Source organism: Giraffa tippelskirchi, chromosome 1 (genome assembly GCF_054371585.1).
Source record: "Giraffa tippelskirchi isolate mGirTip1 chromosome 1, T2T-mGirTip1v1.2.pri, whole genome shotgun sequence".
Taxonomy (NCBI): domain Eukaryota; kingdom Metazoa; phylum Chordata; class Mammalia; order Artiodactyla; family Giraffidae; genus Giraffa; species Giraffa tippelskirchi.
In genome coordinates, this window is record NC_137275.1 from 93,952,399 (window position 1) to 93,966,081 (window position 13,683).

General features: G+C 38.3%; 1 protein-coding gene across 5 annotated transcripts in view; it reads left to right on the plus strand.

The window, feature by feature from the left end:
• The window catches only part of MCUB (mitochondrial calcium uniporter dominant negative subunit beta), an 85,983-nt gene extending 75,201 nt beyond the window's left edge, over positions 1-10,782 (plus strand). For 2 of the 5 annotated variants that reach the window (XM_081558138.1, XM_081558483.1), the window contains exons 4-8: positions 508-612; positions 5,878-6,038; positions 8,240-8,443; positions 9,050-9,166; positions 10,571-10,782. In XM_081558138.1, the coding sequence (XP_081414264.1) occupies positions 508-612; positions 5,878-6,038; positions 8,240-8,443; positions 9,050-9,166; positions 10,571-10,648 (665 nt within the window). In that variant the 3' untranslated portion in view covers positions 10,649-10,782. Of the gene's footprint in view, positions 1-507; positions 613-5,877; positions 6,039-8,239; positions 8,444-9,049; positions 9,167-10,545 lie in introns of all 5 variants that reach the window. The other 3 variants (XM_081558222.1, XM_081558383.1, XM_081558295.1) reach the window with 3 other exon arrangements.
• Positions 10,783-13,683: the final 2,901 nt, after the last annotated feature.

Consider the following 13,683-nt stretch of genomic DNA (forward strand, 5'->3'; position numbering starts at 1 on the left):
GGGTTTGGCTATAAGCTGAAGAGTGTGTCAGCAGGCTTTCTGATTGGAACTGACAGAAAACCAGGCTCAGAAGAGGACAGGAGCCTCAAAAGGCCGTGGGTGAAGAAGTTAGCCTGGGAATGGTTGATGGGCTTTGCTGCTGACACCCCATCCCTCAGCCTCCACCTCCACTGTTCTGGCCTTGCTGTGATGAGTTCCTGCCTCCCACCCCAGACTCTGTACATGACTGACTGTAGGAACAGTCTCACCAGGAACATCAGTCTGGACCCCAGCCCTGCTGACAGAGAGTGGGTGATGGGGTGTCTGCTTGTTCGTCTTGGTCCAGTGTAGCGGGCAGTATTGGGAGGATACTCCCAGTGGGAACAGTATTGGGTATTAGGGAGCTTCTGCCCACCCAAAAAGGCAAATGTCCACTACTGTATTATAAAGACCTGGATTAGCATTTTTCCGTATGTTGAAAAATGGTTCTTATTATTCTAAAACAAGGACATATTTTTGCATTTTCAGATGGCACTGAAATTGCAGCTTCAACCTTGATGGAAATTTTGCTAATGAATGATTTTAAACTTGTTATTGATAAAATAACATATGATGTACAGTGCCCTAAGAAAGGTAAGAAGCACAGCTATGAACTATCTTAACGTTTCCCTGTTGCTCTGGGCCTTTTTCAGGGAGCAGGCTTATCCTGAGAATCTTTTTAATTAACCAAATGACCAAGAAGGCTTTAGAGAACCAGTATTTAAGCTTTTCTAGCAAGGGTAGAAATGATCGGTAGAAGCTGGGTGTCAGGGATTAATGTAGTCTCACATACTCTCTTTAGACTTTTAAGACTTCGTTCTAGGATCTTGAATGCTTAATCTGACATTATTGGGTTAAGAAGAAGTGGACCTGAAATCATGAACTCAAGTGTATACTGTTGTACAGTTTTTAACTTTTTTTTTTTAAGTAGGCTTTATTTTTTAAAGGGCAGTTTCAAGTTCATAGCAAGACTGAGCACATAGTACAGAGGTCCTGTATATTAGTGTACCCATCCCCCACAGACTCCCCTACTGTAAACAACAGAATGGAACATTTCTTTTTAATCATGAACCTGCGTTGAAACATCATTATCACTCCAAGTCCATACTTTACATTATGGTTTGCTCTTGGTGTTGTATATTTTATGGGGTTTTTAAGGCTTTATTTTATTACTGAACTGTGGTTGATTTACAATGTTTCAGAGTTCCGCAAAGTGATTCAGTTATGTGTGTGTGTATGAATGAGATTCTTTTCCATTATAGATTATTACAAGATATTGAATGTAGTTCCCTGTGCTATACAGTACTTACTGTTTGTTTTATTGTTGTTTTTCAGTCCCTAAGTTGTGTCCAACTCTTTAAGACCCCATGAACTGCAGCATGCCAGGCTTCCCTGACCTTAATTATCTCACAGTTAGGATGAGATGGCTGGATGGCATCACTGACTCAATGGACATAAGTTTGAGCAAATCTGGCAGATAGTGTTTATTTTGTATATAGGAGTATGTATATGTCAATTCCAGATTTCCAGTTTATCTCCCACTTGTTTTATGGGTTTTGATAAATGTATAGTGACATGGATTCACCACTCCATTGTCATTTCACACAGGATAGTTCCACTGCCCCTCAAATCCTCTGTGCTCTCCTTCATCTCTACCTAACCCCTAACCTCTGGTAGCCACTAACCTTTTTACTGTCTCCATAGTTTTGCCTTTCCAGGATGTTGTATAGTTGAAATGGTACAACACGTAGCTTTTTTTCAGACTGGCTTCTTTCACTGAGTAGTATGCATTTAAGTTTTCTTGTCTTTTCATGGCTTTACAGTTCATTTCTTGTGAGCGCTATTATTCCATTGCCTGGATGTATCATAGGTTATGTATCTGTTTACCTACTGAGGGACATCTTGGAGGTTTCCAAGTCTTGATCATTACAAATGAAATGGCTATAAATGTGTATGCAGGTTTTTATGTGGACATAATTTTTCAGTTTGTTTGGGTAAATGCCAAGAAACATGATTGCCTGTGTAATGCATATATTTCGTTGTGTAAGAAACTGGTAGACTTTCTTCCAAACAAGCTGTACCGTTTTGTATTCCCATCAGCAGTGAATGAGAGTTACTGTTGCTCCACATCTTTGCCAGCATTTAGTGTTGGCAGTGTCTTGGATTTTGGCCTTTCTTAAAGGTGTGAAGTAGCAGCAGTTCATTGTTTCAGTCTGCACTTGCCTGATAACATATTTCACATGTTTACTTGCTATCTATATATCTTGTTTAGTGTGGTGTCTGTTCAAGCCTTTGACCCGCTTTTTAAGCATGTTGTTAATTTTTAAGGTTTCTTTGTATACTTTGGGCAACAGTTCATTATCAGATATCTATTGTGCAGGTATTTCTCCCAGTTTTTCATTTGGTTGTCATTGTCTTTTGCAGAGGAGAGGTTTTGTTTTAATGAAGTTGAGTTTATCAGTTATCTCTTACGTGGACTGTGCTTTGGGTGTTGTATCTAAAAAGTCATCGCCAAACCTGTTCTTGCATGTTGCCTACTTTTCCCATCACAGGCCTTACCATATTAATCACATTTGTCTTAATTTCCTGGTCTAGTAATTCCAAAATCCCTACCATATGAGATTCTGATGTTTGCCTTGTTTCTTTAGATGGTTTTCTTTTTACCTTTTACCTGCTTTGTAATTTTTTGTTGAAAGCTGGACATGATATTATTGAAAATAGAAGCTGAAGCAAGTAGGTCTCTATTGTGAGGTACTGTGTGAGTCTGACCAGGAGTCCAGCTGTTTGCTATAGCTGTAGGTATCAGAGGCTTCAGTTTCTTCTAGGGTCCCTGTTTTTCTCTCCCCTGTTGTGTTCAAGTTTCTCCAGAAATTCTTACTTGAATAGAGTCTGGGTCTTGCACAGAACTGGAGCCCTGTTGATGTAATGTTAAGGTATTGGGGAGGAGAAGCAGTCTGTAATCTTATGATTAAATCTCAGGGCTTTTACTGGGCCAGGATTACTGTGCTGTGACCTTCAGAAGAGTTTATCTCTTTTCTCTTTCCAATATGAGACAGAAAGGTTAGAGGGGCCTGGAGTTGGCTGATTGCCCTTCCTCCAGGTCAAATTAAGCTCTGGTAGAGCACAGTGATTCCTTGAACAACACAGGTTCGAACTGTGTGGGTCCACTTACATGAAGATCTGTTTCAGTGAGCACTGCAGTACTACGTGGTCCACAGTTGGTTGAATCCATAGAATCATGGCTACAGAGGGCCAGCTATGAAGTTACATGTGGATTTTTGACTGCATGGGGAGTTGGTGCTCCTAGCCCCCATGTTATTTGAGGGTCAACTGGTTATTTCCTAGGTATAGAGAAAGTAATGTGCAGGACTACTTCAGAATGGTTAATTTTCTACTGTCTCTGCTGGAAGCAGATCTCTGACCTTCACTCTGAGAACCTGATGGGACTGCTGGAGGTAAAACTCATGAATGTGAGTGTGTTTATTTCTCAAACTAGTCAGTACTGAGCCTCCAGCACTTCAACAGTTGTAGTTTAGTGTTCCTGCCTGCATTGGCCCCAGAGAATTCTGCTGTCAGTTAAACTGTGATTGTGGACTGCTGAGAGTAGGATGAATAGTGAGTCTATGCCTTAATAAACAGATGATGAGACAAGTAAATCAACACATAAGGGAGGGCCCATGTTTATAATTAGAATGCCAGGTTCTGACTGGTAAATATGGGAGGGCTGCTGTAGTTGAAAAATCGTTCTATTGCAGCCAAATTCAGGCAAGAATCATCAACAGATGCCAAGGGGATGGAGAGGGGAGGGAGGAGGTGATTTAGATAAAATAAAAAACAGTGAAGAACTACAAGAAAAATTGGAAAACAAGTAACAAAATGGAGATAAGTACATACTTATCAATAATTACTTTAAATGTCAATGGACTGACTACTCCAATTGAAAGACATAGGGCAGCTGATTGGATTGAAAAAGACAAGAACCTTTTGTATGTGGCCTACAAGAGACTCACTTCAGAGCTAAAGACACATACAGACTGAAAGTAAGGGATGGAAAAAGATATTTCATGCAAATGGAAAATGAATGAAAGACCTCAGTAGACATTTTTCCAGAGAAGACATATAGATGGCCAGCAGGCACATGAAAAGATGCTCAACATCACTAATTACTGGAGAAATGCAAATCCAAACAGTGCAATATCACTTCACACCTGTTAAGAGTGACTGTCATCAAAAAGCCTACAAATAACAAATGTTGGCAAGGATGCAGAGAAAAGGGAGCCCTTGTGCACTGTTGGTAGGAATGTAAATCAGTGCAGGCATTTGGAAAACAGTGTGGAGGTTCCTCAAAAAGATAAAAATAGGACTAGCACTAGCATATGCCACAGCAGTTCCACTCCAGGTATGTATATGGAAAAAAGTGAAAGCACTAACTGGAAAAGATACATGTGCCCCAGTGTTCATAGCAGTACTGTTTACAATAGCCAAGATATGGAAGCAGCCCAGGTGTCCACCAACAGATGTGTGTGTATATATAGGAATATTGCTGTATATCCTCAGACCTCAGTAGACATTTTGGAATGTCTATTCAGCCATAAAAAAGAAGGAATATTGCTGAACCATTAAAAAGGAATATTGCTCAGCCATTAAAAAAGAATGAAATTCTGCCATCTGCTGCAACATGAATGGACCTAGAGTATTATGGTCAGTCAGACAAAGACACATACTATATGATATCATTTATATGTGAAATCTAAAAAATAAAGCAAATTAATGGATATAGTGAAACAGAAGCAGACTCACAGATATAGAAAACAAACTCTAGTGGTAACCAGTGGGGAGAAACAAAGGGGGAGAGGCATGATAGGGGTAGGGGATTAAGAACTACAAACTACTATGTATAAAATAAGCAAGAATACAGCACAGAAAATTATAGCCATTATTTTCTAATAACTTTTAATGGAGTATAATATGTAAAAATACAGAATCACTATGCTCTACACCTGAAACTAATATTATGTCAACAAAAAAAATAAGGAAATGCTAACAAAAATGGGAGTAAGTCATAAGGACACAGGAACCAGCTGAAGGGTCTCTCATTAACCATATCTGGTACAATTTGAACATCATTGGCTCCCATGTCCTTGTGACTTGCCTGCCCCTTTTTATTTTAAACATTTTCTTTCTTTCTCATGTAACTAGATGATTCAGGCTGATCTTATACTCCAGCACCGATACCAGCCTTTTCTCTGAAGATACCTGCAAGAAAAATATTTCTAAAAATTTTAAAAAGAAAAAATTTAAATAATTAAAAAAATCGGAAACTGTGATTCCCTTTAGATCTATATCTTATTGAAAATAACTTACACTTGAATTGCTTTTCAAATACATATTGTACTGTTGTTTATATGTTTATACACCAGCTTCCCTCCCCAGTGGACCCTAAAATGATTTTAGATAGAGAGTTGAGAGTTAAGAAGGATCTTAGGTTAACTCAAGTATAAAAGTGAACCTGTAAACTGATGTGTTATAAACTCAGGTGAGGTATTTACCTGGGTTCTGGTAGATGGATATTCCTTTTTCCTGTATTACTCTTCCTTTTTTTTTTTTTTGAAGAAAAGAATCAGTGCTGGTCATATTACAAAATAAAAAAAGACAAAAACATAATGAATTTTAAGCCTACTTGTCTGGTCATTATTATTCCAGAAAGAGATGAATGGAATCACCTGAGACAGAAATAAAGGCCGATATGAAATGCCCCCCAAGGAGTGGGGTGCGCCCAGGCAGCCAGCCATGGGGACTCAGATTTGGTTCCCCGAGGAAAAGGTGTGACTGCCTTACGTTTCCTTTCTATCTTCTTAGAAAAACTGAGCAGCGAGCAGGCTACTGAGATGGAAAACATGAAATCGTTGGTTTACAGACTGTTCACTGCCTTACATTTAGAAGAGTTTCAGAAGAAGAGAGAGCACCATCTGCTGGAGAAAATTGACCACCTGAAGGGACAGCTGCAGCCCCTAGAACAGGTTTGGAAGCATCTTGATTGAGTCTGTTTGTAAATAATCATCGTTTACTCACAAAGTCATGTCTGACTCTTCAGCGACCCAATGGACTGTAGCCTGCCAGGCTCCTCTGCCCATGAGATTTTAATACCCAATGTTGGTATAATTGCTCCATGTGAGCGTTTTTTTTTAATGCTTCACATAGGTTTATTTTCTCCTTTAATCCTTGCAGTGAACCTGTGAGTTCGACATTATCAGCCTCATTCTTTGCATGAGGAAACTAAGACAGCAAAAGTACATAGCTAATATGTGGAAGAGAACTTGAACTCTGGCAGTCTGACTCCAGGCTGCCATCTTAAACTCTGTGCTGTGCGTTCTCTCTGTGGATGGGCCACAGTGTCTCAGTAACTGAGTGTAAGATTAACTGGGATGCACTAGCTGGAGCATTACCTTTTTTTTTTTTTTTTGTAAGACAGTAGCCCCTCCACTCCCACTCTGCTCAGCTGAGCTGCAACTGGAAAGTTAGCAATGGCTTCCTAACATCTGAAGTTAATCAGTGGCGGAAGGAAAAAAAAAACAACCACAAACTTTTCTAGGGAGGAGGGGCAGGAGACTGTTTTAAGGGAAAAATGCATATTTTAAAACCTCTGTTCCTGTTTGTGATTTTTATAAATGGATAGGTATATGTGTATCTTTGTGTATGAAATGCATTTTTTAAAACCTCTGTTCCTGTTTGTGATTTTTATAAATGGGTAGGTATATGTGTATCTTTGTGTATGAATAAAGAGTTTCTGGAGATAGAAAAAATGTTTTATTGAAGTATAGTTGATTTACAGTATTAATTTCTGTTGTACAGCAAAGTGATTCAGTAGTACATATATATACATTCTTTTTTATATTCTTTTCTATTATAGTTTGTCACAGGACATAGAGCTATGCAGGGATAGGCTACCCACTTCAGTATTCTTGGGTTTCCCTTGTGGCTCAGCTGGTAAAAAATCCACCTGCAATGCGGGAGACCTGGGTTCAATCCCTGGGTTGGGAAGATCCCCTGGAAAAGGGAACGGCTACCCACTCCAGTGTTCTGGGCTGGAGGATTCCATGCACTGTATAGTTCATGGGGTTGCAGAGAGTCAGACATGATTGAGAGACTTTCACAGGATATTGAATATAGTTCCCTGTTCTATACAGTACTACCTTGTTGAAAGAAACTTTTGATAGTAATTAGCTCTAAGGATACTTAGGGGATGCCAGAGAGAGGGACGTTGTTTTTGGATTGTGTACCCACTTTTTCGGGCTTCCCTGGTAGCTCAGATGGTAAAGAATCTGCCTGCAATGTGGGAGACCTGGGTTTGATCCCTGGGTTGGGAAGATACCCTGGAGGGGAGGGTATGGCAGTCTACTCCAGTATTCTTGCCTGGAGAATCCCCATGGACAGAGGAGCCTGGCAGGCTATAGTCCATGGGGTTGCAGAGTCGGACATGACTGAGCAACTAAGCACACCCACATTTTCATTTTTTCTTTACTTTTTAAAAAGTTGGTAATACATTTGACTTGTGTTAAGATTCAAAAATCTAAAAAAATGGCTAATGGAAAGTTTTCCTCCTACTGTCCTCCAAGTACCATATCCCTGAACTGTGAATCATTTCAGACTTTATCTGTGTACAAACAAATGCAAATATATGCTTTTGTTTCCTTCTCCAGTAAACAGTATATGCTGTCGTACACTAGTCTCACCTTTTTTCACTGACAGTATATCCAGGAAAGACCTAGAGAGCCTTCTCACTAACGCTGCATGATAGCTTGATGAAAAATTGATAGTTTTTGGTTTTTTACCCTTAAGAATGAACCTATAATGAATCATGTGTGTGCAAGTATTACCTGTAGGATACACAGAAGTGAAATTGCCAGGTCAAAGAAAGTAGACGTAATTTTAGTCTCATAATTTTACCCTCATCTTCTAAAGGATATACAAGTTTTTCATTGTATACCCTTCTGTACTAAATTTTTTCCATGACCAGGTATTACCTTTATAATTTAAAAAATGGTTGACTAATGAATTGATTTGGAAATAAGTGATCACTCATGAACGTACATGTTTTATAAATTCTGATTTTTCACAAATCTTACCTCTTTAATGCTGATGTGTGTTACTTTCTTTCCTTTGCTTTTTGTTTTAAGTTGGTGCCCTGTGAACAACTAACAGTCATTTGGTTTTTCCTCAGATGAAAGCTAGAATCGAAGCGCGCTCAGAAGCCAAAATCAGTGGACTCCTGTGGGCTGGATTAGCCATGCTGTCTGTTCAGGGCGGAGCAATGGCCTGGCTCACCTGGTGGGTGTACTCCTGGGATATCATGGAACCAGTTACATACTTCATCACATTTGCAAATTCCATGGTCTTTTTTGCGTACTTTATAGTCACTCAACAGGTAAGTAGTTTGTGTAGAAAATGGTTAAGTTATAACGTCTTTTGTAAATAATTCCTCACTCAAATCAAATAATGAGCCAAAAAAAACCTTACTTACTGAATTACTGCTACTTGGGTTCTTATCAGCTGTTAAATTTTGTTGTTTTGTCCAGAGGATGGAGATTTATATTAGCACAGAGAAAGTGTGTATAACCTCTATAGTGAAAATATAGTGCAGCTGAAACTCCTCCTTTGAGATACACAAATCAAATTTGTGTACTCTGTGCCCTGTTTATAAATGAATTTATATTTCAAACCACCTAGTAACTTTAGCTTTGTCTTGTGATTGTTTTGCCAAAAATGTCCATTTTCCATTTCCTCTTTTCTATCCCTGCATGTGTGATTTCTCTTTCCTGCTTGCTTGCTTTTGAAGGGAACAGCTGATCTCAAGTGAGACTAAATGTTTCACTTGCGGTTACCTTATGCTGGCTCTGATGGCTACAGATATGATGGCAAATATTTTACTGATGTGCCTTCCTTTGCTTTGTTGTTGCTAAGACAAGGGTCTTTCTTGCCGAGGTATTATGTTCATTTAAAGCATGTTCTGTTTTGCTTTGCTTTTTTTTAGGATTACACTTACTCAGCTGTAAAGAGTAGGCAGTTTCTTCACTTCTTCCATAAGAGATCAAAGCAACAGCATTTTGATGTGGTACAGTACAACAAGCTAAAAGATGACCTTGCTAAGGTACCTCATTACAAATATGACATCTTATAGGTGGTCTTATTTGGGAGCCAGAATTTAGAGTCAGGGAAGCATAATCAGTGGCTCACTCACACAGGTTAAATCTTGGTCCTACAGAGGCTTCTCTGTATTTTGGATTGTTCAGTGAAACAGCTGACGTGTCCTGATACTAATTTCCTACAGTTTTTTTCTTGTCATCTGTATTCTACATGGGGATAGCTTTAAATGTAAATAGGAAAAGTCTTAAATGACTCTGAGATAATAAAATAATAGTTTTCAACAGAAATCTATTTCTAAGTGAAGATGTGTTTTTAAAGAAGTCCATTATCAAGCTCAGTTGCAAATTCTGAACCCATTAAGAACATAAAAGACTTTTAGGAAGGTGAGCACTCTGATAAAACAATTTTAAACTCTCTAAAGGCTTTCCAAGTTTCTTCACCTTAAAAACTGAATCAATATGGCATTCCTCCTTTCATCTTTTCCTTCTTTCAGATGAGAAAATAGAGGTGTATACCCTGTTGGAAAGTGGGGAAACCATGGTATGAAGCCAAAAGTTTGGCTCTGGAGCCTGTACTCTGGAACACTTCCTTATAATCTGATTCCTAGGCAGCTGTTATCTCTGGCCTCTCAGCAGACCCATTGGCTTTTTAAATTTTTCTTAGTAATTTTATAAGAAAGCTTTCGTAAAAATGTCTTCTACTGTTCAATACATGATCATTTAATAGCCAGTGATCATCATATCTTTTGTTACCTGTACCTTCTAAACTACCCATCCCTCAAATTAAAAAAAAAGGTAATATATAACAGGAATTTACAGTCCAAAAATTGGAGATAAAGAGGTTTTAAAAATACATTTACATTCCATATAATCATTATTTAGGAAAAATGTAATGATATTTTTTGGAGGTACTTACATTTAAATGATCCAATCCAAGAAGGCTAAAGAATGTTCTCCTAACTAGTTTCCAGCACTGGGCACTGAAGATTTAGATTTTTTTTTTAAGGTAATAAAGTTGAGAAAAAGGGGAAGCTAATAGGTCAGATTAATGGAGTTTTTTTGTTGTTGTTTTGTTGTTGCTATTGTTTTTCATGAGCTAGAAAAACCACTGTAAAGGGGAAAACGAACATAATAGGAACTATAGGGAAGTACTATAAACTCATAGTTTATATACTATATATAAACCATATACTATATATAGTATATAAACCATATACTATAAACTCATACTATAAAACTCTTTTACAAAAGAATCCACATAAATTGAAATATTGTAGGCAGTTGCCACTTGTAGTTTAGATCCATGTATTGACCTCAGGAGATGTTAAAGTTATAAAATTCCTTGGAACAGTAATCTGATATGCTCGTGGTTCTCTCTGATCAGCGCCTCCTCCTCTTCCCTTGGACAGGCTACTGAATCCCTGAGACAAGTGCGCCGCTCTCTCTATTTGCGGATGCAAGTAGAGGAACTCGATGAAAAGAAGTAATCTTACATTTTTAATGTCAGTGAATTTTTCCACTGTGTGTTTATTTTGCAACTGGAACTTTTTGAATCCCATAGTTCATTTGCATTTGATGACTGTTTCAGTCTCTTGTTAATAAAAAAAAAGTGCTTGCAAAACAGGTATTCTTTGATGTTCTCATTTGAGATTTTCGGTTTGTGGATTTTCACGGCTTGTTGAGGTTTACTGCTGGAAGGATCTGGGCTGCATCCATCAAAATCAAAGCTGCTGCTGTTACAGTTCAGCATTTAAGAAGCTTTGTCAGCCTGTCCCGTGTTCCTTCCCGTGCAGACGTGAAACGGTCAGTGTGCTTGGGTTCCCTTTCTTAGGCTTCATTTAAAATCATCTGGTCATTAATTTCTTTTTAATTCACAGTAGTTGGAAGATTTTTATCATTCAATAGTTAAAATTATCATGTCATTTGAAATGTTTCATCTTAATATTTGCTTAGTTACTATTTATCATTTGTTGTCAAGTATTGTTCTAGGCACTTAACATATAATTATTTGTAATCCTATAATCCTATGAGGTTGCTGTTTTTAATCCCAGTGAGGAAGCTAAGGTTTAGCGTGGTTAATTTGCTCAAGTGTACATAGCTAGAAAAGATTTAAGCACCTACTCAGAGTAGATCATAAATCTTTATAAATGTACAACTAATGGTGTTTAATCCACTACCTAGGATGTCACCTTTTCAGTGATTGACTATGGGACAGAAAGGGTAATGATGACACCCTGATACTGAGATTTGCTTTAAAAGAACACTGTTTTAAGGGCATACCTTTCAGTCAAATCAGATTCAAACTTCGAATACCTTAATTAGAGCAACACCCAGTGATCCAGGTGCTAGTCTGTATCAGTATCTCTGAAACCCGGACAGTCTGGATTAGCAGTATGTTAAGTGTTTTATTAACAAGCTAAGAATATGCACTTATGACAAGCACTTAGGACATGTTCTGCCTTTGAGGAACCCTGTTTCCAGGAAGGGACAAGACTATCAATACAATGAAAGTTAAGAGAAACCAGTTGGGCAAGGTGGGCCTTACCTCTTGGGAGTGCCGTTTGCCGTACTGAATTCACTGATGCTTCCATCCCCAGCACCAAGAAGAATGCCTGGCCCCTGTGACATACCTGAGAGAGAGAGGTGTCTGTGGCGTTTTCAGGTATAGAGCTAGGAGAAAGCTGGGAATAGGAAAGAGAAAGGATGGCTTCTGAATTCTCCCTCTAAAGGAAAACTTGGGAAGACAGGTAGACTAGAGCAGGGGTTCGCAAACTAATACCTGTGCTTGTTTTTGTAAATAAAATTTTATTGGAACACAAGTATGAATAACACTGATGCACCGTCTATGGCTGTTCTCACAATATAGCATCAAGGTTTGCTTGCAGCAGACAGCGTGGCCTGCAAAGCCCAACACAGTTCATCTCTGGCTCTGTACAGAAAAATTTCACTGACCTCTGAAAGAGGATATGAAAGACAATTATCAAAGAATACTTCTGTCTTTAGAGCTTCAGAAAATCTGTCATGTGAAAAATGAATGAATTCTTAGTAAAGATAGCTCCCTTTGACTAGTGTCATCCCACTTTACAAAGTAAAATACACTTTACTTTTAAAATCGAGTTTAATTCTTCAGAGAAGGAGCTGCACATAGGTCACATTGTACTTTTTTTGTGACAGGTGAAACTGCTTTCTGAGCACCGGGGATGACAGCTCAGTGATCAGAGGCAGGACATTCTGACCTTTTTAAATACTTAAACTGTAGTTTCTCAAATGCGAGATGTCATATATGTTAAAACGTTACTGATTAGAGAGATCATTTATTAACACACAGTATGATCTTTCTACTCAAGTTCTAAGTTAAACAGACTGAAACCAAAACTAAAGGATTCCAAAGAAACTGCACGTTAATTTTATTACAAAAGGGTTGTCTTATAAGACAACTATTATAAACAAAATTCAGCTGTGTCCCTATTGTTTCCACAGCTCAAATTTGATGGCACTTTGGTGCCCAGATACATTGGTACCAGTGTCACTGCATCTGAACAAGAGGATTTTATTCAAATAAACCCTGACTGATCACTGAAGGAAAAACAAAATGTGTGTGTATGCATGTGGTGGGTGGCAGGGGTTGAGCTTTTTAATAACATCAGCCAACTTCTCTTAGGTAACCAGAGCTTTATAATCTTTGCCTAGAGGGCTGGGCCTGTGCTCACTGGATGAGCTGAGGAGTTACTATAGTCATTCACCCTTGCAAGGAGAGCCATTGAGACAGCAGCACCTGAGGGTCAGAGGTTAAAGGAAAGGTAAACTGTTCAACTGACAGTGAAACCCCTGTCATGACCACAGGAAAAGGTATAAATGCCCCACTGACCTTGGCATATAGTTGGCACGTGTTTTGAACTATACCTGAAACAGCACAAACTACTGCTGAACTAGCAGGTCCCAAGTTTGTTATCAAAACCCAGACTTTTAACCATCTTCTGCCTTTGGCAGATTATTTAGCAAAGCATATTACTCAAATTTTACATATCGTATTAGTAAGAGCTGAATCTTAAAAATAACATCTGGGACTTCCCAGGCAGTCCAGTAGTTAAGACTCTGCACTTCCACTGCAGGGGGCATGGGTTCAATCCCTCATCTGAGAACTAAGATCCCACATGCTGCACAGCACTGCCAAAAAAAAAAAACAACACCATCTATTATTCCATAAATACGATGGTCTGTGAGTGGGACTACCAGACAGTGTATAATAACTTACCATGCAAGATACTGACAGAGTCAAACTTCACAAGTTTGTGGCCTCTACTAAGAATTAATTGCTTTATATTTCTTCTTCAAAATGCCATGTAATAGTTCTTGAAGGCTTTTTTTAAAGAGTTAGTCTTATACAAAAAAGTGGTAATTCATATGTAGATTAATTTTTATGACCAAGTAAAACAAGTCATCTATAAATTATACAAGTAAGAATGTAAATTAGAAAAATTTAATTAAAATTTCAAATATTAAAGGAAAACAAGTTCTTAGA